The sequence below is a fragment of the Raphanus sativus genome, chromosome 4 (assembly GCF_000801105.2).
Source record: "Raphanus sativus cultivar WK10039 chromosome 4, ASM80110v3, whole genome shotgun sequence".
Lineage (NCBI taxonomy): Eukaryota > Viridiplantae > Streptophyta > Magnoliopsida > Brassicales > Brassicaceae > Raphanus > Raphanus sativus.
In genome coordinates, this window is record NC_079514.1 from 32478047 (window position 1) to 32504058 (window position 26012).

At 32.3% G+C, this 26012-nt stretch overlaps 5 protein-coding genes and 1 long non-coding RNA gene across 7 annotated transcripts; 4 read left to right on the plus strand and 2 right to left on the minus strand.

The window, feature by feature from the left end:
• Nucleotides 1-3488: 3488 nt before the first annotated feature.
• Nucleotides 3489-7237, plus strand: LOC108853180 (uncharacterized). Its single transcript, XM_018626630.2, has 7 exons — nt 3489-3664; nt 3767-3853; nt 3942-4193; nt 4299-4460; nt 4559-4612; nt 6434-6580; nt 6695-7237. The coding sequence occupies exons 1-7, from the start codon at nt 3512-3514 to the stop codon at nt 7064-7066; spliced, it is 1227 nt and encodes a 408-aa protein (XP_018482132.2). The 5' UTR covers nt 3489-3511; the 3' UTR covers nt 7067-7237.
• Nucleotides 7238-10299: 3062 nt separating this feature from the next.
• On the minus strand, nt 10300-11928 carry LOC108832921 (proline-rich protein 2). The gene is made up of 2 exons (XM_018606371.2): nt 11717-11928; nt 10300-11403 (listed from the first exon to the last, which is right to left on the minus strand). Exons 1-2 carry the CDS (start codon nt 11862-11864, stop codon nt 10460-10462), a joined length of 1092 nt encoding a protein of 363 aa, XP_018461873.2. The 5' UTR covers nt 11865-11928; the 3' UTR covers nt 10300-10459.
• Nucleotides 11929-13958: 2030 nt separating this feature from the next.
• Nucleotides 13959-15858, plus strand: LOC108854822 (uncharacterized). 2 transcript variants are annotated; one of them, XR_001949959.2, is made up of 4 exons: nt 13959-14669; nt 14740-14933; nt 15032-15072; nt 15159-15858. It is a non-coding gene; the product is annotated as an uncharacterized LOC108854822 (long non-coding RNA). The 2 variants fall into 2 exon arrangements; XR_008944753.1 differs by having other exon boundaries at nt 13960-14646.
• An 830-nt stretch (nt 15859-16688) lies between these two features.
• On the plus strand, nt 16689-18682 carry LOC108854821 (translocon-associated protein subunit alpha). Its single transcript, XM_018628489.2, has 8 exons — nt 16689-16849; nt 17197-17361; nt 17449-17499; nt 17585-17673; nt 17861-17938; nt 18021-18224; nt 18321-18392; nt 18482-18682. Exons 1-8 carry the CDS (start codon nt 16786-16788, stop codon nt 18533-18535), a joined length of 777 nt encoding a protein of 258 aa, XP_018483991.2. The 5' UTR covers nt 16689-16785; the 3' UTR covers nt 18536-18682.
• Nucleotides 18683-19595: 913 nt separating this feature from the next.
• LOC108854823 (triosephosphate isomerase, chloroplastic) lies at nt 19596-21728 on the minus strand. Its single transcript, XM_018628490.2, has 8 exons — nt 21410-21728; nt 21268-21294; nt 21100-21169; nt 20778-20986; nt 20559-20691; nt 20175-20348; nt 20004-20086; nt 19596-19931 (listed from the first exon to the last, which is right to left on the minus strand). Exons 1-8 carry the CDS (start codon nt 21593-21595, stop codon nt 19875-19877), a joined length of 939 nt encoding a protein of 312 aa, XP_018483992.1. The 5' UTR covers nt 21596-21728; the 3' UTR covers nt 19596-19874.
• Nucleotides 21729-22079: 351 nt separating this feature from the next.
• Nucleotides 22080-22870, plus strand: LOC108852275 (uncharacterized). The gene is made up of 4 exons (XM_018625783.2): nt 22080-22228; nt 22305-22358; nt 22432-22483; nt 22574-22870. The coding sequence occupies exons 1-4, from the start codon at nt 22155-22157 to the stop codon at nt 22697-22699; spliced, it is 306 nt and encodes a 101-aa protein (XP_018481285.2). The 5' UTR covers nt 22080-22154; the 3' UTR covers nt 22700-22870.
• Nucleotides 22871-26012: the final 3142 nt, after the last annotated feature.

Here is a 26012-nt window from a genome sequence, read left to right on the forward strand (position 1 = left end):
ACGATTTAGTGTTTAGTATTATGATTTAGGGTTCATAATTTATCCAAAGATCTAGGTTTATCCAAGGTTGTAGGGTTTAGTGTTTAAGATTTAAGGTTTAGTATTTTGGATTTAGTGTTTTGGTGATGATGTTAAAAATATTTTTTAAAAGAATTTTGGCAGCTACTACTATTTTTATTTATTTTTAATTTTTTATTTTAAAAACATAATATAAATTGGTAAATATTTTGTTTTTTAAATGATATCGAATATGAAATAAAAAATTTTTATTGGTGAATCTACACAAAAAACTATTGTTATCTCTCTCTCTCTCTTTGTCTTTGTGGAGTAGATACAAGCAATGCTGACTTTGACATAAGGCTGGTAAAAGTCATATTTAGTCGCCCAATTATTGTCTATATTTAGATGGCAATAAATTTCTCAAATTTACAGAGATATAATGGTTGAAGCTAACATTAACTTCTTTGTCTTTGTGGAGTAGATACAAGCAATGCCGACTTTGAGATAAGGCTGGTAAAAGTCATATTTAGGCGCCCAATTATTGTCTATTTAGATGGCAATAAATTTCTCAAATTTACAGAGATATAATGGCTGAAGCTAACATTAACTTCTCACTGGTAAAAGTCATATTTAGGCGCCCAATTATTGTCTATATTTAGATGGCAATAAATTTCTCAAATTTACAGAGATATAATGGCTGAAGCTAACTTCTCACATGGGCATGGTTTCATTATGAAGGTAAGCTTCATGGTTGTTCAATATGGTAAAACCAAACCGTATCGTACCGAACCGAACCGAACCAAAATATAAAATATGGTTTGCTTTTGGTTATATTATATAAACCAAATGGATATAGTTTTATAAAAAATCGTAGGATTTAAATATGGTTTGGTTTATAACCGATTAAACCAAATAAACCGAACAAAACCGATCAAAAGTAAAAACATGTAAATATGTATATATGTTATAACGAAGCATGAAAAATCTATTTGTTATATAATTTAATTTTTTTGTTAATAACTATTATCATATTTTTATAGTAATAAAAATCTCTAATTTGTAAAACACTTAAACTATAATTAAATAACAATACATCAACCGAGACTTCTTATTTTCTTAATACTCTTTTTAATCTTTTTTTTTATTTTAGCATTGACTAAATGGAAATGAAAGTTATAAATTTTATAGACAACAATTAGTGGAAAATTTTCACAACTTTTTTCTTATCTATAAAAGACAAAATTTTGTGTTCAATCGAAGAAACATGACTTTGATGAACACTAAATATGGAAGAATGGAAAAAAAAATTCTTTCATGATTCTGTTTTAAGCTTCTTATTTCTATTTTCTAAATTTGAGCTTTAATTTTAACTCTAGATTTGATTATTTATTTGATGGTAGAAGCGCTTTTACTTTTTTGTTCATTTATTTGAACATATAATATATTTTTAATAAATGACAGCGTTGGCAACATGACTCTAAAATTATATGATCTCAAACTAAATAATTATGTTTTTTTGTATAAAAGCGAATAAACCGAAAAACGACGCTATATAAACTGAACCGAAATACATATAGATTTAGAATGGTAGTTATATTTTACTAACAGAAATACCGAAAACCCAAAAAAATCCGAACCAAAACCGAACTGATATTTGGATTGAACACTCGTAGTAAGCTCTCTAGGCAAAACAAATTTTTATAGTTTTCATATTTTCGAATAATTGGCTCAAAAGTTTCGGGCTTAGAAGCAGAAAGACGACAAACCAAACATAAATATAAGAGTAATTCTTGGATTCACCCCTAGGGTGAACATATAAGTTCACCAACTAATAAGAATTTATTTTTATATTCTTTATCTTTTAAAAACGCAAATAAAATATTCTCAAATTTTATTATGTTTTTAAAATAAAAAACAAAGAAAAAATAATAGTAATCGCAAAAAAAAAAAATCTTTTAAATACCATCAGCAAAACATTAAACCATAAACTTTAGATATTAAACCCTAACCCTTGGTGAACTCTAAACCTTTGGATAAATCATAAATTCTTGGGTTTTAAAAAAAATATTTTTAACACGGTCAGCAAAACACTAAACCTTAAACCCTAAATATTAAACCCTAAACATTGAATAAATCATAAATTCAGGTTTTTAGATTTATCCAAAGGTTTAAATTTACCTAAGAGTTTAGGGTTTAGGATTTAAGATTTAGGATTTGGTGTTTTACTGATGGTACTAAAAATATTTTTTTTTAAGTATTTTTGGTTTGCAACTACTATTCTTTTTATTTATTTTTATTTTTTAGTTTTAAAAATATAATATAATTTGATAATACTTTTTTTTTAAAAAAAAATATTGAATATGAAACAACGAAATCCTATTTGTCAGTGAACTTACGGGTTCACCCAAGAATTTATCTAAATATAACCCAACATATCCAAACCGACAAGATATTCTATACTGAAAATCACAGATATTATTATTGAAGTAATAACATAATATTTAAAGTATGTTTATTTTTCATTTATATAAATTAGAAAAAAGATTAAAAAAATGAAAATATCAATCGTTTGATTTATTTACTTTATAATGCATACTTATGAAGCACAAAAACGTACAAAACAGATATCATTTATAAGTTCGCCTCTGACAACATTTTTTTTTTTTTTTGCAAAGGTCTGACAACAATTTGCTTGGCCAAGTTATGCGTTCAGCACAATTGCACAAAGTATATGATTCAATTGATTTTATTTGGTAGTTTAGAGGTCTATAATTTGCATATATATAAATGGATTATGAGTCTATAACCATTTATGCACATGGAAGAAAAAATTAAGAACTTTTGTATAACCAGAGAAACGTGGTTGCTTTGACGACGTCTAGATCATGAGGGTTTGTGATGATGTTAAAGTCATGAGTCAGTCTTCGTTAACAGTATTAAACGCAACCAGATTAATCTTAGGTTGTCTATAATAATATTCAATTTTTATACATAAAATTATAAAATGACTCAAATCATGTAAATAAATTTAAAATATTTTATTTTATAATATAGTTTTTGTAAAACTTATATATGTGCATGAGCTTTAAATTATTATTTTCATTTATGTAATTTTGAATCAAGTAACATTTTAGCTTATTTTCTAGTTGTTTCTCATAAAAAACAATTAGTATCAAATTATTTTTAAAAAATCAAAATACATGCATACAAATGTATATGTGGATGCATTATGAGTCTATGACCAAATATGCACATGGACGTACAAATAATGATTTTTGTATCAGTATAACTAGATAAATGTGCTGCTTTGATGACGTACATTAGGGGTTGTGATATTGATATTGAAGTCATAAGTCAACTTTCATTACTGTTAATTTAACCACTTATTTTTCTCTCCTAGTTTCCTAATTTATAGAGTATAGAAAATCTACTCCTATAAAGTCCACTAGTAGTTGATATAAAAAATTTAAAATTACTAAAGGGTAGTTTCTAAGGATTACAATAAACCATAATGGTAATGGCCGGTTTCAAGGTAGCACTGATGATGATAGGTTTGATAATGATCTCTCCTTGTGTCCATGGAAAAGATTTCTCCGATCACAAGGAAATCGAAGTAGAAAGACTTTTGAAGCGGCTCAACAAGCATGCTCTTATATCCATTAAGGTTGTATTATACAAATTCCATATTCGTAAACTCTATGCTTTAATTACTTTTCGGGCAAAAACTTTACTGAGCTTGAATGTTTCATATTAATCTTTGTCACAGAGTGAAGATGGAGATATAATAGATTGTATTCCAATACATAGTCAACTAGCTTTTGATCATCCTCTGCTTAAAAACCACAACATCAAGGTTTGACTCCATTAACGATCTATCTTATTGTTTATATATATACATATGCATGATGATAGATGTTGAAACGTCAAGTTTTCAAACGTAGATGAGACCGAGCTTTATTCCGGAAAGTACGTCTTGGTACACCAAGAATTATACAAATGTTACTCAGGCGTGGCACAAGAATGGAATATGCCCAGAAAATGCGGTTTCGATAAGAAGAATAAAGAAAGAAGATATCTTACGATCAAAATCCATTGGGAATTTTGGGAAAAAGATGACGACTCCAGGCATCCTTTTATATGGTTCAAGTAGTGTTCATGAATATATTACGTATGATCCAAGTAAAGGCCACGAGGTACACCTTTTATTTATATAATATGTCCTTGTATTAGACACTAGCTTTATAGTTTCTCTTGTGCTTAATTTACAAATTTTCCCATTCTTTTTGGAGCTGGTTTAGTACGCGGTCATGAATTGCAAGGAAGGAAAGTATTTCGGGACAAAATTTGCAGTGAATATATGGAAACCAAAAGTTCAAGTTCGCGACGAGTTCAGCTTGGCTCAGACTTGGCTTTCTTCTGGAGTTGGCACTCATCTTAACACAATTGAAGCTGGTTTTCAGGTCTTGTACTTCTCTTGTCCTCCATCCTAATTAACTACATCTTTGTTCATATGCAAAACATTTAAATTAGCACCACCTTTGTTTGCCTTAATTTACAGGTTTTTCCAGGACTATATGGTGATAATAATCTAAGATTATTTGTTTACTGGACGGTAAGTTCCCATTTTCTACACATATGTTAAAAAGCTAATCATTTAAAATTTTAAACGGCTCACTAGCTACTGGCTAATAGTAGAATATATAATTTGACTGTTATTTTATAGAGCATAGAACATCTGAAGATTTGATACTATTTATTTAGATAGTTCTTTTTTAGTGGAAAAAAGATCTGTTAGATGAAATTTCTCAAGAAGAAAAAAAAGTATCCATTAGAATCCAAGAACCCTTATTACTACATGTCATTTAATGGATGGTTTTTTTAATCAAAATTTAATTAATTATTTATTCCATACTAAAATAATAAAAATTTATCGTCGAAAAGTTCAGGGTAAAAAACCCTATGGATAAGCCTGTGGGTTATAACCTGGTATTTAGAATTAAATTAAATTTAAAATAGACTATTTTGTCAAAAGGAAAAAAAAATAATAAAAAGTGTTTCTTAGTCATTGTTCTAAAAGCACTTAGAGCATGGTCAATGGTAGATATTATCTAAGTTTCTTAAAAATAAATTATTGGTTTTAAAACATATTAATTAGATTATTATTGTTACTAGAAGGTGTATCCAATAGCCATGTGCCATAGTTTTGATGAGTATGCTAAATTTTATTTTAGAGTATCTTAGTTAGAAACCATTTTCCGCTTTTCATCGGTCTGTCTCTTACTTTTGCTTTTGTTTGGTCTGAAGAAACTCTTAAAAGCATGATTATCGCGGAAAATTAGTGGGTTTCTTAACAAATTTTATGATCTGGATCCCACAAAAAAATTTAAAATCGGTTTCAGAAATCATGAAATAAGGATCGACTTGGTCTATTTTTTGCACTGTTCGCGGACCCCACTGACACGTGACGGTCCACGATTGGTGCATTATTTTAATCAGATAAAAAATATTGAGCCTAAAACCGTGCACTACGGTTATAGCGATAATCATGATCTAAAAACTTCCCGTTAATAGTGTCCTTAGAGCATGATTATTGCAAAGGTTCTTACCAAAAGTCCTTAATACACATATATGTATATGTATATATTATATATGCGTATATACATATACATATACAAACATATATGTGTATTAAGGACTTTTGCTAAAGACTTTTGCAAAATTGCAATAATCATGCTCTTAGTGCTCATATCACACAACAGATGTACTTATAGCGTATAGTGCGTACTTCTGATTAAATGGGACATATACGATATATAATTTTATCTAAAATATAAAATATAATATTAATATACATACATTAATTTTAGAAAACTGAACATAAGCTCTATTTTAGATATTTTTAATGATAGGTATATAGTTTAACATGTATAGATAGTTTTAAATTACAAAAATTAAAAGCATTTTAAATATATATGATAAATTTAGAATGATTTTGCAAACAATTAAACTAACATCTACAATCATATAAATACATAAAATAATTAAGAGTAATATAAATCACAACATTAACAAAATATATAATAATATTAATAATTTAGTTTTTTAAATAATAATGTTTAAAATCCGTTTAAGTGTCCGTGTAGATCGTCTAAATGTCCACCTAAATGCTATTATACGCTCGAATAAAATAAATACACACTATAATATTAAAACGGTACAGCCGTTTACCATATAGCACTTAAAAGCTGTTTAGACGAACGTCTATACCATATTTTAGAACACTGTTATTAGTTTTCATGCGTGCAGATTTAAGAATATGTTGAAAGATGATGATCATAATGGAAAACATATTTATTTTCATGCGTGCAGATTTAAGAATATGTTGAAAGATGATGATCATAATGGAAAACATATTTATTTATTTTGAAAATAGGCCGATAATTATCAAAAGACAGGGTGCTACAACACCAACTGCCCAGGTTTCGTTCAAACGAGCAATCGTATCACTGTAGGTGGAGCCTTCAAAAGCGTCTCAAAGTACGAAGGTATTCAAATCTCGGTCCTTGTAACAATATGGAAGGTACTAACATAGTATATAATTTCTTTTTTTTTATTTTATTGACAATAGGATTTATTTGAGTTCTTATATTTAATACTGCATCTCAACCCAAAATTGATTGTCGATTATATCTAGGATGGTGATTGCTGGTGGCTACAGATTAACCAAGAGCTTGTTGGCTACTGGCCTGCTAAGTTATTCAGTTCTCTAGGAAAGGGAGCTACAGAAGTTGAATGGGGAGGTGAAATAGTTAACGAGAAGACCGGTGGGAAACACACGAGAACGTATATGGGAAGTGGACATTTTGCAAATGAAGGTTATAGAAAAGCGAGCTATTTCAGGAATCTTATGACAGTTGACAAAACCAATACTCTGAGAGAACCACAAGAAGTGTTTCCCATGACTACCAATGATAACTGTTACAGCATTAAGGCAGGACGTAATGGAACTAATTGGGGGCTTAATTTCTACTATGGTGGTCCAGGTCTGAACGCCAAATGCCCTTGATTTGGATATGTGTGCTCAAAGCTTTTGAATAACTTACATACATGTCTGTATTTGAATATGAGCGAGTATGAAAAAAATCCACGTCGTTGAAGTTAATATTATATGTGTCCTTGAATAACATGTGTGTTAAAGCTTTACGAATTCCACATTTCTGTAGTTTGAATAATAATAATAATAACTAGTTTAAGATTTGCGCCTTAAAAAAAAAAAAAAAAAAAAGATTTGCGCCTTACACGAAATCAATATTATATATACAAATTGTTTTTACGTATTTATTAATTATTTAATATTATTTTACATAATATAAAATAACAAAATAATAAATAGATGTTGAATATAAGAAACCATTAATTATTATGTATACAATTAAATTGACGTAAACACATAAATTAAAGTAATCAATCTTGTTTATTTACAATTACTTTATGATAATTAAATCTAAACAATCACTTTTATCTATTTTGTATAGTATATAATTAAATTTAAATGATATTAATATAGACATATAATATATTTTAATATGACTATCTATTAAGTGAAACAACCTAACTATATATTTTTATGATCATTTGTATCTTTTTATAATAAAATTTTTAAATCATTGATAATAAAAAAAAAATTTGTGTGACTTTTAATAGTTTTAAATTATATAAATGTTCTTGAAAATTCACTACAAATTATGAAATTAAAATATTAATTTCTCAATTCTTGTTCAATGCAAGTTTTGAAATTCAAATATTTATGTATTTTGTTATGGCATATAATTTAACATATACGTATATATTTATATATATTATTTTGAATATCTATTAAATGAGACTTTTTACTCATATTGTTTTATGATCATTTGTATCTTGTTTTTATGATAAGCATTTTAAACCACTAAACATAAAAAATAATGTGGGATTTCTAACAGTTTTAGTAATTTATAATTTTTTTAAATTCAAAATATAACATAAATAAAATATATAAATTTTTATCATATGATTAATGTGATTGTTTAAATTAATTTAATAATATAAACTTTAAAAAGAAATGATGAAAAATACACAAATTATTATCAAATATTTATTATGAAAATCATTAGTTTTCATATATATGTTAGTCATATTAGTTAATTTCGTAAATTTTATTTAAGGAAAAATGAAAAATATTAATTATACACTATTAATTAATTTTTATCATATGATTAATGTGATTATTTAAATTAATTTAATAATATAAAATTTAAAAAAGAAATGATGAAGGATACACAAATTATTATCAAATCTTTATTATGAAAATCATTAGTTTCATATTTATATATTAATCATATTATGTAATTTCGTAAGTTTTATCTAAGGAAAGGATGAAAAATATTAATTATACACTATTAATTAATTGTATGAATATTTTAGTGACAAGTGTAATACTCCCTTCGTTTCACAAAGAGTGTCACTCATACACTTTTTACACATATTAAGAAACTCATTAAAATGCATTTATATTTTCATTAATGTCACATATCTAACCAATAGTATTTTAGATAAATAGATTTATTCATAAAATAAATGTATTTTGTAATTAATTTTGAGCTGAAATATTATATTAATAGCATTGGTATTGTAGAATGACATTTTTTATGAAACAAGAAAAATGAGCTAAAGTGACACTTAATATGAAACAGAAAGAGTATATGTTTAGATTGATCAATATGTTTCTGTAGGAATTTTAAGAAACATTTTAGTGATAACACGTGTCTTTGTTAAAATATTGTAATATTACTCAAAAATAATATATATTCACATTAAAAATATACTATATATAAATGTTATTTAAATTTAATTGTATACCATATTAAATAAATAATAATGATCATTTTGATTTATTTACCAATAAAAAGAATTGTTGTTTTGATATATGTGTTTACTCTAATTTAATTAGTGGACTAATGAAAATACTAAAATGTCAAAAAATAATAATACAGAGCCGACTCCACAGCATTTGTAACTCTTTCTCCATCCATAGCAAATTTTACTTTTGTTGAACTTCAAGTGAATTATTCTTTGGCATAGTACTAAATTACAAATGGAACCAACAAGCCCACCATAACTTCCTTTTTTTGTTTTTAATAACTTAAATTTATTAATTAGATTGTAAACATGAAGATATACAAATAATACATAAGGTAATGAGAAAACAACAACTGACAAAATGATGTAAATTGTACCAATTCTTCCAAGGTCTTCTTTTTGCTAGAGTATCAACTCTATTAACTTTTTGCGAACTTTGAATCTTCATCGCAGAAAAAAACACAGGTTTCTTTTGATGTATTATGTTGATCTTATCCAGTTTACGACACTAAACATTTTCCGGTCTTGAATCCAATGTAAAAATATCGCCATACAACAAAGAAACTCCATCTTCTATGCTTTGTTTTTCAATTTCTGTTGGACTATCACAAAAACCTGCTTATATTGATATCAACAATGTTTTTTTACATCATCAACAATGTTATTAAGTGTTGTAATTTAATGGCAATTATTTTATTTTAAATTTTACTCCTCTTGTTTCAAAATAATCCATATATTTTAGAATTTTTATACATATTAATAAAACATATTAAATCTTAGTTATAAATATATAGTTTTTTGTGATTGTCTATTTTTATAGTTCTAAACCATAAAAAAAATTTAAAATTTAATTATTTTTTTGAAGTTTACAATTAATCATTATTAGTTGATAAAAATATACTAAAATAAATAAATAATATAAATTTTAAATATTTGTTTCTAAAACATACATCTTCATAAAACGGAGGAAGTAGAAAATTTCAATGTTTTTTCTTTTTTTTGAAAAAGCAAATTTCAATGTTATTCAATTGTATATTTGATATAAGAATGAACATATATGTATGTATATATATATATATATATATATATATTTAGATTAAGATATGACTTGAAGTAAATTAAAATAGTCTATATCTCAAATGAACCCATATGTATTTTATAATGTTTTGGCCAAAACGAACATCTATGTATGTACAAAAGGTATATGTTAAAACTTCCCAATAAAACGTTATTACATAAGCTATAGCTCAATGGTCGATACAATCATACAAAGGATATACTGGGTTAAAAATGGTCGGCTACAATGGAAGCTTCATACACGTCTCCTAGATTAATCCTACCACATTCTATATTATTACAACAAATTTTAGCGATAAAATTATAAAGAATTGATACTTCTCGTACATTAAAGATTTTTAATAGAAATAAACACAAAGAGATATTACATTTTTTATTAAAACATATAGAGAAAAATAAACGTAAAAATAGAAACATGGAACATCTACGTAGAATTTAACAAAGCAACATGCAACCAAATATTATTTTTCTGGCATCATTCACTTCAAGGATGAGAAGGGAAAGGAGGCCATTTCCCAAACTTAGGGTGTGGAATGTATTTAGGTGGGAAAGGCGGAAGCTTAGGAAGTGGTGGACACGGTTTCTTTGGAATCACCACTGGTGGCTTGTAGATTGGTTTGTATATGGGCACCGGCGGCTTGTAGATTGGCACCTTAGCTTTAGGCGGACACGGCTTCTTTGGAATCACCACCGGTGGCTTGTAGATTGGCACCGGGGGCTTGTAGATCGGCTTGTATTTAGGCAGCGGAGCTTTTGGCGGACACGGCTTCTTTGGAATCACCACCGGTGGCTTGTAGATAGGCACTGGGGGCTTGTAGATCGGCTTGTGAAGTGGCGGACACGGCTTCTTTGGAATCACCACCGGTGGCTTGTAGATAGGTACTGGTGGCTTGTAGATAGGTACTGGTGGCTTGTAGATAGGTACTGGCGGCTTGTAGGTGGGCACTGAAGGCTTGTGTGCGATCTTTGGTGGGAACGGCTTCTTGGGGATCACCACCGGTGGCTTGTAAATAGGGAGCAATGGTGGAAGCTTTATCTTTGGGGGACAAGGCTTTTTGATCTTAGGAAATGGAGGAATTTTAAGCGGTGGTGGCAAAGGGAACTTAGGCATATCCCACAAGAACTTTGAGAAGCAAATCTCCGGTGAGAATTTAAGATTTTGTTTGATCCCCAAAACGTGGTTTTCTCCATCCTTCGATAAAATCACGATCTTAGAGGCCTCGATGCCGTCGTGGGCTGGACAAGGGTTCCCTGAAGCGCTGTGAAGCTGAGCATAGCAAGCTTCTTTTAGGTTTCCGTCTTCTCCAACCATGTCATCATGTGGAATACTGAGACTAAACTTTCCTGTCTCGTCAACTTCTCCGCTTCCTCTTGTAACAAAGTGATCTTTTGTCTCGGCCGCCTTGCATTCTATGGTTACTCGGAGTCCTGTTCACCAGTTCAGTCCAACAAAAAACGTAAGCTGTAGGGCTAAGATTCTTTTTTTCTTTTTGTAGGGTTAAGATTATCAATGCAACGAAAATTCAGATTGAATATAATTAAGAAGAATACCATATTCATTATCAAAAAGATGTGTGTATATGGACTTTTTCATTTTCATGAATAATCAAGCAATTATATATGTGGACCTAGAAGGAACATTTATAGACCCGAATACCAGTAGCATGCACTCTGTACAAAGCAACATATCATCACGTAATAGGCAGCAATCATGTGTTTATAGAGAGACTTAATACAATACCTAAGTATGCATGGGGGCTCTTATTCTTGTTACTTTCGGCGTAGCCAACGACATCGACGTCACGGCCGAGAGAACGAACCGCTGAACAAAGAACAAGCACAAAGAGGAGGCAGAAAGCACCTCCCCCGCGTCCCGATAGTATCCTCATAATCGGATTCGTATCGTAGCTGATAATAGTTATTACTAGAGGAGATAGCAAATGATATGATTCTGTGAGATCGTCTTTTGTCTATTTATAGGTCTTTAGGATTTAGAGCTAATATTTTCTGAACCTAATAACACTGAATTCCATGACTTATTTTTATTTTTTCTTTTACGAGTCAAAAAAATACTTGAGGTGTGACTGGATATACATGTTAGAATAAATATTTTACTCTACATTAATTCAAATTTTACCAATTAGGTGAAATAAGTTTTCCATTACTTTAAAAATGAAAGAAACTATAGTAAATTCTCCCTCCACTTTAACAAGTGGGAAACTTTACTCCATTAATTTCTTAAATTTTTTTTTGTCACTTAATTCTTTAAAATTTATTTCTATCTTTTTCACCATTTTACTCTATTGCTCCTGGTGTGTTACCGTAGGCCGTAGCCACGTGAGTGTACGAGCTTTTTTCTTTATCATTTTCTAATTTGATTCGTACTCGATTTAGGTATTTTATTGATCATACATAAGTAGTAGAGTATAAAAAGTGTCTACGTACTACCTACCCCAAGATAAATCTGATCACATGAGAGGATAATATATTTTTCCCAAAAAAAAACAGATAGGGAGATTCACGCATGTCAACACACTCCTTTTTATTCTCATCACCTTAATGTGTGCATAAATTAAAATGACAAAGTAAAGTTATATAGTTTCTGGTGAGTTAAGATAAATTAAGATTGAGCACCAGGTGTCAGGCAAGGGCAATAATCTAACCCATTTATGAATTTTAAACCGATGGTACTATGAATAACTCGCTAGCTATATACTAGGTCCGTAACTTGTTGATTATCCCAAAAAACGAATTTCTAACTAATATCTATTACTCTCGTAAATATATGAAAAATGTGTAAATTAATATATACAAAGTAGAATTTGAGATGTAACAGTGTGAATAAATGTTGTTGGAAATATTTCCGCACCTCAAATGCTTAAATGAAAGTCATGTATTTACTAAACTATGGCCAAAAGGCCGCCGGCATGTGAGCGCATGATCCAAGTAACAACGGTAACAAATCTTATGCAAAAACAAAAAATATATTGTTTTTAACTTGTTAGAGATGAATTTATGTAATCAATTAATAATATATGGTTATTGGTTAGAAGGTAGAAATGAACAACATTACTTTCTTATTGTCTTTTGGAGCTGGCAAGGCAAGTCCCCTCAGCCACAATTCATGCTAACAGAAAAAGCCAGCTCAAATGCATTGCCTGTTATTCTTCTTCCACCTACATATATATTCTCTCAACTACTTCATATAAGTTGTGTATATACACCATATTTATTATACCCAAATGGATTATCGGTTAATTTCTCTATTGTCGATCAAATTCGGGAAGCATATCTTCTGTTCCAAGTTAAGCTAATTTTTATCTAACTCACAAAGTACTAGTATGTAACCAACTTTATTTGATAAATGTTTCCCCCAAGATCCTTACTTAGCTTCAACATAACGAGCGCCTATAGCCTTTCGGATTGATAATTTTGTAACTAATATGAATTAAAGAATATAACAAACATTTAATAAATAGCATAGTTTTGTAGATGGTGTGTCTAATCACTCGTCTCCTACCATAAATTGTTCATTACTTTTCTAGGGATCCACACATCACACTAAATCTCTACTAAATAGCTTATTTTTATAAGTTTACATTTATAATGTTTGGTAGTGACATAAAAAAGGAGTTTGTGACAACAATTTTCTCTCAACCAGGCCGGATATGGGTCTTGCATGCAGCATGCCCACAATATATAAACCGGGCCAATCATGCGAGGTGTTGTTTTTTTTTGTGCAAACCAGACTTTCATTCATTTAAAACTAAAATGGGTTTATGGCCCATAAACCCTGTTTTTCAGATTGATCAGCCCAAACATTGGCTGATCTTGGAATGAAAGAAAAAGCGATGAAATTAAAAGCGGAGGATAGTTGGTAGATATCATTCAAAGCTCCCACGATCTCTAGATTCATCTCCTTCCTGTTGATGGTGTTGATTAGCTTCAGAGAATCTGACAGTATGGAGACGTTGTCGAGGCCGATGGAGAGAGCAGAGGTTATGGCGGATCAAATCGCCAAGGTTTTCCGCCATTAGAGGCGATGAGACTGAAGTCTCTGTCGCTAAATGTTGTTCTACTAAATGTTTTGACAACATATCAAAAACGAAATCATAATAGGCCTAATAAATATTTATAAGGCCCAAAAGAAAACATTAAAAGCCTAAAACGAGCACAAGCAGTTTTCATAAAATAGCTCTCACTTACGGTCGGAAGTGAGAAGAACTGAGCTCCTAGCGAAGGAGAGAAGGAAGATGTCGGGAATGGGGGACGGGCACGTGGGGACGTCGCAAGATGGGGTGAGGATACGGAGGCTGCAAAAGCAAATAGAAGCTGAATGGCGTAGCAAGAAGAGAAAGATTAAGGGAAGCTCCCGCTTATCACTAAATTAAAACCACTGTCCCATCTTTTTTTTTTTTTTTTTTTGTAAAACAGGCATTCAAACCACTGTCCCATCTTCCGCTGAAACAATGGATCTCATCATGTATTAGGAGACTTTAGTTCTAGAATTGTTTGTTGGAGGGGCTTTTGACATGCAAAAATAGCTTGCTGGCGCATAGCCTCTTGAGTTATATAACATAGTTGGTAACTTCTGTCCCGTGCACTATTTATGCAGAGAGTTCTGGGACAGTGAACTTGCGCTTCGGAAAACTTGGCAAGGACCCCTCAGTGGTAATTAATTTCCTGCCTGACAGGTCTCTCTCTCTCTGTCTTCATTGTCTGCTTATGCAGCAAGCAATTCTTATTAATCTGTGGCTGTTTCAGTGAGCGGGAAGGCAGAGGAACAAGCTGAACGTGAAAGGCTAAAGAAGCAGTGGATTCGTGAACAAGAGCAATTAAAAGTTTGTCCCAGTTTCCAGTAGTAAAACATAAACATAAGGGGGTGTTTATATGCAAAAATGTAGCAACACAGTTTCTACAAGCTGATCATTAACAAGGCCAGGGGGAAGAGTGGACCGGTAATGCCTTGTTGACAATGTTTTCATGAAGTTTTTATTTAGAAAAACTCTCCTCGAGCCCTTCTTCCTAATAGCTTTTCACTTTGATGTGCATGAAGACGTGAGAACAATTGCAGATGCAAAGATCGAGAAAGACGAGGTATGTGACATAAATTGCATGAGAAAACAAAAGTAGTGGTTGTATAAAGAAAGGTTTGTAAACATATGTATGTTTGTGGTTTGAAGTCGCATGCGGGTAAAGTGGTGGAGAGGCATTGGGATGAAAAGAACAAGCATACTTGTTCGTAAAGTAAATGATTTGATATTTGTTTAAGAAGCCTTAATGGAAATCGAGAGGATTATAAAGATTGAGATGAAGAACGAAATCAAATGCTCGTGGTGTGAACGAACGCGAATTAATCCTTATAAGAAATCAAAAGAACAAAACGAATGCACCGTTGTTTTTTTTATTACTGTGTGAATTAATAATCTTATAAACTCTTAAATTCGTATTTATACCAGCTTCAAAACCTAATTTACTTTTTTATAAGAATACATATTTATATAGAAAAATTAATTTTTATAAATCGGTAAAAAAACATACCGTACCAGCGAATACTGGACTTTTACTAGTGCACAGAGATTTAAGACAAATAGATGCAATACTCCGAATAGAATAGTGGGTCATAGCAGATGATCGATACACCTTCTAGCATTAGTTAAAAAATATTCAAAACTCGGGTCACAAAATGTGGTACGCTTTCAGTTAGTCTATTATATCCACGGAACCGACCGGATCAGTCGATATTTATAAAAAAATAAAAAATAGAATAGTGATGATAACGTGTTGACGTGTTGTTATAGAAAAATATTTTTAAATATCTATCTATGCTATTATTTGTGAATTGATTTTTCGTCTCTAAACTTTCGTGTTAAAAGTTAAAAAGTCAAAGCATTAAAATTGTTGTTTTCATTAATAAATAATTAAATTTATTAAAAATTCCAATTTAATATTTTATATCATATTATCCAAAAATATTTTATATCATATTATCCAAAATAATTTATATCATAAAAGTTTCATTGATTTGGTACTCATCATTATTATATAATATACTTTGCATTATAAAATATTAAAATTAAACGAATATTATTGATTTAATAATTATTATAGTCTAAAGTAGTTTATAATGTGTTGTCCAAAAAATATTTTACATCAAACTTTAAAAAATATATAAATTCTTATACATATTATATATAATTTTATCTACATGAGTGTTATCAAATTTATTTTGCATATGGGCGAATACAAATTTTACATAAAAAGACATTTCTATTCTGATGAAAAGCTTTATAATATATAAAATAAATTGTTATTTAATTTTATTATTAAATATTTTAATGCATGAACAATAATTTATTTTAATCATATTTGAATTGATAATAAATCTACTTATAAATATTTATTAAATTATTATGTCTTGCATTCACAGATAATATACCTAATTTATTTTTTGAATAATAAACTATTTATATAAAGGCAAAAAAGAAAAAAAAAATTTTTGTCTAAAGATAAAGAATACCTAAAATATTTTAGAAGATAAATATCTGCTAATTGTAATCATCTATAATAAAAAAGAAGTAATTGTGTGACGTATATAATATTATAGTAAATATTCTAGAAGAAAACGCTGTCGTGTTGCTCGAGTTTCTATGGTTGTGGTTTTTTTTCATTCAGAAATAAAAATTACACTTTATTGTTTGTATTAGCATAAATAGCATCGAGGAAGCGAGTGTTTGTTCTCCTTTGTGAAAAAAATCTCCGTTGACCTGAGGGAAACAAGAAAAAAAAAAAAGAGAGGCGAAGAAGAAGATGAAGATGAACGTTAGGGTTTTGTTTCTGGCTCTCCTTCTCCTCGCATCTCCTCTGCTCCAAGGTCTCTCCTCATTCTCTCTCTCATTGGTTATCTCGTGTTGTGGATCTAGATCCCGATTTTAAAATAAGTCGCATTCTTCTAGTTTCGGGTTTGGTTCCGATCCGATGCTTCTGAACGGATCTAGATCCTGAATCGTAGTTACGGATCCGAGTTCTTTAGCTCGCGATTTATAATTATAACAAATCTGTCGTTTTCTGTGTGTTGCTGTTGCCAATCGCAAGATATTTTCTTATTTAACGAAAGTTTGCTAATTACCTGTAACGTTTTTTGAATTGCAACTTCTTCCATGTGTCAGGATATATCGATAGATTGATGATGCGTTTTTGTTTCTTTTCTTTTGTTCTCAGTTGCTAGATGTCAAGTGGACGATGATCATTCCAGCATTGTTGACGATGTTGTGGGAGAACACAGTGATTCTGGTGCCGAGGAAGATGACCAGGACTTGGATCTCAACTTGACCTCAGCTCCAGGAGTTGAGACTGTCTCTGTTTTCCCCCATAACAGTGGTAGATGTAAGAGATCCCATTTTGAAATTTTGTGATCATTATTGCCATTTTCTTTAAAGATTTTTTTAATTCCCATTTTGTTTTCCCTTGCAGTGGTTATAGCTGGAGAAGATACTGAGCTCATTGTTGCTCTCAGGAATGATGGTACCTGATCTCCTCTTTTGTGTTTTCTTTTAGCTTTGTTAACAAAAACAAATCTTCTAAATATCTCTCCAAAATTGCCTCACAGGGAAATCTAGAGTTGGTGTGATGGGAATTAGGGCCAGCGTTCATCTTCCTTATGATCATAAGTTGTTGGTTCAGAATCTTACCGTCCTGGTAATTTCCCTTTTCCTCTTCTTCCATTTTGTCTCTTCTTGTTTTGTAATATTCAACATCTGGATAGTCATTTTTTTTTTACACTGGATGCATGTTTTCCTATTGCTCTTGGTTTTAGGCCGTTGTCACAAGAAAATATTTGTTTCCTCATCTTCTCATGCTGTCCCCCTCCTTTTATTTTTTGCAGAGAATCAACAATGCCTCCATCCCATATTCAGTTCAAGCAACATTCTCCTACGTCTTTGCTGTCAGCCAGTACCTACAGGTAACAGACACATCCCACAACTAAAACACATCTTAGAAAAAAAATAACAACAACTGTGATCAAACTCCTCCTTGTTGCACAGCCTGGAGCATTTGATCTGGTGGGTTATGTTATCTACGACGTGGAAGGGAAGGCATACCAGAATGTCTTCTACAATGGAACCATTGAGGTGGTTGAATCTGGAGGTCTTCTCAGCGGTGAGTCTGTCTTCCTTATAACACTTGGGATTGCTCTCCTCCTCCTCCTCGGTCTATGGGCATACAGCCAAGTTCAGCGTCTCACTAAGGTATATTCCCATATCATGTTTTGAGCATTTTAAATTGTGTGTGTTTACAGTCCCTATTTTGTGAAATTTTATCTGACAATCTCCCTCTTTTACCAGAAAACCAAAAAGGTGTCAAAGGTGGAAGTAGGAACAAGGTCTGTCGACGCATCACTGGACGAGTGGCTCGAGGTTAGCAACTCTCTTTCTCTATCTCTCTCTTATTTGTAGAGTTTGTTTCCTCTTCGTTGGGATTGAAGTTTGTGTTGTTGTGCCTTCAGGGAACTCATTTGGCCAAGACATTGTCTGGGAAATCAAAGAGCAAGAAGAACTAAAAGAGAGCCTTTTTGGCTCCTTTACAGCTTATAGACTTCAGCTTTTGGCGTTTTTAAAGAGTTTTAAGTTTGTCTTTGAGGAAGTTTTAGGGTTACGTTACCTCTTTTTTGTTCATGCATTGCATACGTTACCTCTTTTTTGGCTCATTCATGCATTTTTTGTTCATGCAAAAGAAAATAGAACAAAACAACATTAACAAGAGGTTTTGAACAAAAAAAAACAACATTAACAAGAGGATTTTGCATACAATTCTTATTCAAAAGGGCATTTAATTACAATGATTCATCACGAATTAGGGGTGGGCATTTTATCCGATACCCGAACCCGTACCCGAATCCGACCGAAAAAACCCGAACCGAAACCGAACCGAAGTAGCAAAATACCCGAACGGGTATTGAATTAGGAGAGATTGGGTATCCGAACCCGAACGGATAATACCCGGATCCGAATGGATATCCGAAGATAACCGAACATATGTATACTTAGGTCTATATTCCTAGTTTACTTCTTTAATTTTATTCAAAATGTTTATTTTTATTATGCACATAGTTTAAAATTAGATAACTTACATATAATTAGAAAAAGGTGAATTTTTACTCACTTAAAATGCATGTCAAGATTTTTATTTCATGCATTAACAAAAGTTACATCCAAAATTTAAAATAATAATCAATTTATTATCTTTTATTTGTAAAATGTTATCTTCAAATTTATTAATAATTCAATTATTAGAAAATAAAAAATCAGTTAAGTGAAATTTATATTTTTTAAATACAAAAAAAACTTGAGAAATGAAAAATTTAAATTTTTTTTCCAAAATCTAAATATCCGAAAACCCGACCCGAAATACCCGAACCCGAACTAAAAATACCCGAACCCGACCCGAAGTAAAGAAATACCCGAACGGGTATTACATTTCTATACCGAAATACCCGAAAATCCGAAATACCCGATCCGAACCCGAACGGGTACCCGAACGGGTACCCGAACGCCCACCCCTGTCACGAATGACTTCAACAATGGCCTCCGTTGAGAAGTAGGCTTATTCACTTTTAAGTGTGTCTTGAGAATTATTTTTAAAGATTATATAGAAAAAGGACTCTTGAATTCACAAGTAAATAGTGTAATCACTTTATAAGTTACAAGAAAGATCTTAAACCAAAGACCCTTTTTCTCGCCGGAAACTAAACTTCCTTCAAACCAGAACTCATGAATCAATTTTTGTTTTTTTCATTATTAGTTCAAGAACAACTAAGAACACAACAACAACAAGCTCGCCAACCTCCCTTTTATTTCATCCTCTCATTCGTTCCATGGAGACGTGCGGAAAGTTGTCAATCAAGCAGCAACTTTCTTTGACGTGACTGAGTTCACAATGGTCGCAAACTCAGGTCCCTATAGTAGTCAACATCAAACGTGGGGTTACATTATATTCAATCAACCAACCTCACTATTCACAATACTAACCTTCAAGGAGGCACCGCCGACAAGAAAACCATCAATGTCTTCTTCTTTGGCAAGCTCAGCACAGTTGCCTCCATTGACAGAACCTGACAGTTTGTAAAGGAAAATAATCACATCATAAAGTTCAACTGCATGAGGGGTGGACAACTAAACAAAAGAAAAACTAAAACGCACCTCCGTATATGATCCTTGTTTTGGAAGCAACTTCTTCAGAGACATTCTTCTTGAGCCAGTCACGGACAGCTACATGGACTTCCTGTGCTTGCTGGGGAGATGCAACTTTGCCAGTTCCAATCGCCCATACTGGCTCGTATGCAACCACTACCTTGTCCCAGCTAGGCACCGCATCTGATGAAAATCACACACAAAATATATAAATTACACTGCTTTTAAATATATGGTTTGAACCATGAAACAGTAAGTTAAAAAAAAAAAGACAAAACATGAGTAATACATGGTTTGAACCATGAAACAGTAAGAAAAAGACAAAACATGAGTAATACATGGTTTGAACCATGAAACAGTAAGAAAAAGACAAAACATGTGTGTGTGTAATACCAGCGAAGGCCTTTAATTGGTCGAAGCAAACATCAAAAGTCTTGCCAGCTTCCCTCTCTTCTAGCTTCTCCCCGATACAAGCTATCACTCCAAGACCCTCGCTCAACGCGTAAGCAGCTTTTTTCCCAATAAACTATTTGATAGAACATTGCCGTTGACAAAAGAAAATGAACAAACTAACTTCCAAGTTGTGAATATTTTATTTATTCAATAACTGACCTCATCCTTTTCTCCGATGACATGCCTCCTTTCGGAATGGCCAAGAATGACCCACTTGCAGCCAATGTCTTTGAGCTGTTCCACGCTGATTTCGCCGGTGAAGGCACCGCCTTTCCCAACCCAAGAGTTCTGACCAGATATTTCGATACGGTCTGTCAAGGATGATTTGACTTGGTCGATGTACACAAACGGAGGCGACACAACAACATCTACACGTATCATTTAAAATAAACAAATTGGTCCCAATTAAAATACATTTACATCAATAGGGAATTGCAATGATTAGGAAATAGGAAGAGTAGAGTTAGAAACTCTCTCTCACCAACATCTGGTTCCAAGGTGGCGGTGTTGAGGTCAGAGACAAGCTTGGTGATGGAGTCCTTAGTACCGTTCTACAACACATGCCACAAGAGACTGTTAGTTTCAGGCAGAGAGAAAAAAAAAGAGATGAAAGATGATGATTCGGATTCCTTAGAACAAATGTACTTACACACTTCCAGTTTCCTCCAACGAAAAACTGCAACATAAGATAGAGAACCAACTGATCAGACAAAACACAAGTACAGTCCAAAGAACACATATTGATCATCTAGGGGGAATCTTTTCAGATTCTTTATAGAGGTTGAAAGCACCTTTCCGGATCCGGCCATGGCGACAACGCCTCTAGGAGACCGGTGCGAGGAGGAAACGAGACGGACAGAGGAGTTGACGCGGTGGGAGAAGGAGACGGCGGCGTCGAGCTTGGGGCAAGTACGGCGGAGGCCAGAGAAAGAAGGGGCAGAGGGCTGAGTGCCAGCGGCAGTGAGAGAGGAAGCCATAGAGAGAGAGAGGAGTCTTTAAGCTTTGGCGTGTAGTCAGTGAGTGAGAGAAAAAAGGCGATAGAGACGAGACTGTGACTATCTCTAAAGCAGAACAGAAGGATAAAAGGCGATGAGGGTTGGTGTGGTGCTCCTGCGTTTCTGATGAAAGGGTACTTTTGTCTTTTTCTTTAGTAACATGAGTTCGAGAGTTTGGTATCCATGTCACATGCGCCTAATGACGTCTGGCGCTCACGCTCTCTTTCAATATTAAGGCCCGATATCAAAATCTTACGTTGGGGCTTGCACGAACCCTTATCTCGCCCTCGTGAACCAAATGAACTGGTTTAACCGTTTTTTTTTAAAACGGTTTAACTGTAATCGTCGATCTCTCTCCTTTAATCTAATTATTAAGAGCTTTTGTCAAGCGTTACGGTTGGATTTTTGGTTAGCGCAACTACTTGTTATGGGGTAAAGTATTGGGCCTTTAATTATCAACAGGCCCATTATAGTTATAGTGTCCACCATTCATTCCTTCACTCTGATCTTATTATCGGTGGAGGCTGTAAAGCGGAAAGAGATGATAGAACCGCCAGACACCGCAGAAAAAAGCTCCTCCAGGCGCCTTCTCTTTGACCGCCGTTACGGCTGGGTGTAAAAGTTCTACACTTTTTTTTTGTATCACTTCTTTTATCAATTTCCCAACTGATTCTTCTGGGTTGGCTTGTAGGGTCGACGAGTGGAAGGACCCATCCGAGGAAGCTCTCGCCGGCGGAAGAGGAATGTAAGTCAAACCATTTTCTTCTTCTTAGAAATCTATAAAACCCCCAAACTGAATTATCGGTGGACACACACAGGTTTTGTGTAGTTCCTTTGGGCAAAACTCTGTTTCAGACAGCTTCACAATCAGTAAGTAATCTTGTCTTGTTCACATTTCGTTTTAACATTGCCAAAGTGTCGAGGTTTTAATCAGCTTTTGATTCCGACCTCTTCTTGCAGATTAACTCGGCCGTGAAAATTATAGATATGAAGCTTCAGAAATGGCAAAATCCTATGCACAACCCAAGTTCTAGTCTTGTAGACACTAATGGAGATTCAGCGTTCCCTGAAAAAAGCAAAACCTGAATCAAAATGTTTTTTTTTTTTGGATTTGACAAAAAGAGTCCATGTGTTTAGTGTTTGTGATTAGTCACTCAGCTAGATGATCTCATCTATGTACTCTTTCTTGTTTGCTTGTTGTGTTCAAGACAGTTCCAAAGACATTGTGTGGTTATAAAAACTTTCCATAGTGACTGACTTCTACAGTTTCGGGTTGCAATGAGTTAGTGGCAGATAGTGTGTAACATAAGTATGTTCAGTACAAGGGATGTCAAGCCACCCATGGGATGATCATATCCCAACTCTTCATCAAACTTTAGCCTGAAATGATGAAGGCTGGTTCAAGAACAAAAAAAAAGCTGGCACCGTATCTCTCTTCTCCACGCTGTCTTCTACATACACCACAAGAAATCCTTTTTGAATCAAAGTTATTTTGTTTGTTGGCAAGCCAATGGACCTCTCAACATAGTAGCCACAATTTCTGTCTCAAAGATTTTACAGACGAATCAAGGAACTAGTGCTCAACCTTTTTACATATAAACCAATGAGATGGACCTTTCGTTGAAGATTGTGCTGTGGCCTACAAGACATGCATGGGTATGAGTTCACATACTGGGACATTGCAGCATGCTAAGGCAAAAAAATCACAAGAACGACGAAAAGAAGATTATTCGGTTCTTAGCAATATTATAATATGAAATCCGGAAAAAATCGGCTCACATTTCAACCACTGCCCCCATGCACGTTCTATTGATTCTTTTGGTTCAACCAGTTTAGTCATACAATTTTTGTGATCAAACCTGGTCCGACTGTGTAGTTAAGATCCTGATAACAAACCGGCAAACCCCATATGCCTAGATAATGCGAGGAAAAAATGGACTACTCTAAACCTTTTTTATGCAGTTTCATTGCCACTCTGCTTCTTTCTCTTCTTTATATGTTCCTGATTTAGGAGGTTGAGCAAGCCGTTGAAAAGCTGATACAAGATGGATTTTACTTATTTCGTAGTTATTGAATTGTGATTGTGATAGGATCATGGAGACATGTTTGTAATTGTCTTGGTTAGTTAATGAACTTGTGTCTTAATTAGTTAATGGTCAGGGATTATGACATAATCAAGTACATGCTTCAGTTTCCTATAGTTTGTTCAAATAACTGAATATTGTACTTTACTGACTTCACCATTGTTTATGCTCCTTTTTAGCATGGACAGACATGCAAAGTCAACATTTATGATCTTAGCAGTGTTCAGTTCAAGAACACTAATCCTTCTGAGTCAGTGTCTGTCTCACTAAAGCTAAACCTGAAACCTAGACATGGAGATACGCCCGTGCGCATATCTACCGTGGAAATTAACACTAATTTATGTTTGAAACTGATGTCAAGGACGAGATGGCTGCAACAGGAGAAACTCTCAAAATAATTCTGCAAGTTCTCCAGCCTCAACTTTCATTCCTACTGTCTCAACCGCACAAGGACGTCATCCTCAGCCTCTAGGTCAAGCTCCATCTCAAACTCAAGATCAGCCTCAAGCTCAATCTCAAGATCAGCCACAAGCTCAAGGTCAATTTCATGTTCAGCCTCACCATCTCATCACCGCTAACCAATCTGAATTAGATAAGGTGGTGTAATAAATAAATGGGTTTGTAGTTTTTACATGTGGTTGTTGCTTGTTTGACAAAAAAAATCAGTTTGTGTAATTTATTTGTTTCTTTTAATATTTAGAATAATGTTTTATTTAAAATTCGATTGTAATATATTATTTGGTTTCTATTTGTAAAAAATATATATTCAAATTGATTTTTGTTTGTACTAATTATTTTTGAAAAAAAAAATCATGACAATATATCTATACTATTAAAGCAGAATCACTAATAGGATTATGCCATTGATTTTCAACTTATTTACCATGATATGCTATTATTATTTTTTCAGAATTTTTAAATTAATTTCACCCATTAAAATTCAGTAAATCGAAATCAAAGATTTTCAAAACCAATCACATTGCAACAGTTTCCATAATTAACTTCATACGTCATAAAATCATAATCAAACAAGGACTAAACGAACTTATTGCATTTGGAAACTTCAACAATTTCCACATATTTTATGTTATCTCCTCCATTAATAAATCAAAATTTCCCATATGGTATAGACTACATATATATAAATTCACGTTACTTTCTTTTCAAATATCTATTGCAATGTATACATCTATATTTTTAAATACATAACTTTGGGCACGAACATATTTAAAATACATCATTTACCAAAAAAAAATTTCCAAGTTAAACCACAACAATGTTATTTATATGTTAGCTCTAAAATGCGGGATTGCATTAACGAATTATTAGTTTTGGAAAAATGATATCAAATTTATCTTTATTTTCAAACTTTTAAATTATAATTATCATTAACAAATTATTTAGTTTTTCTAAAGATTTAATATAGATATCGTAACAACTTCAATGATTTTTAATAAAAAAAAGATTTATTTAATATTTTAACAATAAGTACACGGTATACATATATCTATACGAAATAACATAAATCGATTTATATGTTGTTTCGAATAAAAAAATTATTTATTTTTTTCATAATTAATATATATTAAATTTTTAATTTCCCAATGTATATTGAAACAAATTTTGATTCATATATTATATTTCCTATATTACCTTATGTTATATATGAAAGTAGTTAGGATATTAGGCTTTAATAGATTCTACTAATTAATAAATACAATATCTTCCCAATTTTATAAGATTTGAGAACAACAACAATATAGGAACCTCCTAATCTACACGAGTATGTATTTTGTTCAATGGCTCAACCTAATCATTTCTCTACATGTATATCAGCTAAACCATCCGACTAATCTAACAGCTAACAGTACCCTACCTAAATTATATGGTGTGTCCCTTTTTCTTCTACCTTCTTCACTCTACCGTTTTCGTTAATCTCTATAAAGATATCTGAAAGAGTCTCCTCTGATGGAACGTCTTCGATGGGAACGTTTCCGTCTTGGCTTAAATCTTATGGAACCCTAAAGATCATTAAAGATCTCCTTTTCTGAATAACAATGGTGTAAAGTGTCCTCCTAAAGATCACCATTTCAGAAGCGAGTGATTTTTATTTCTTGTGACTTTAAGAATTACAAGTATTAATAAAATAATTTAAATTAAGCATTTAAAATAGAACACGCGCTTTTAAAAGCGCGGGTTAAAATCTAGTTTCTCCCTATAAAAGAGTCACGGTCTGTTTTGTAGAAAAATAACACACACACTCGTAGCAAAATGGCAATTTTATTTTTAGTTGCCACAATATACGCCTAATCTAG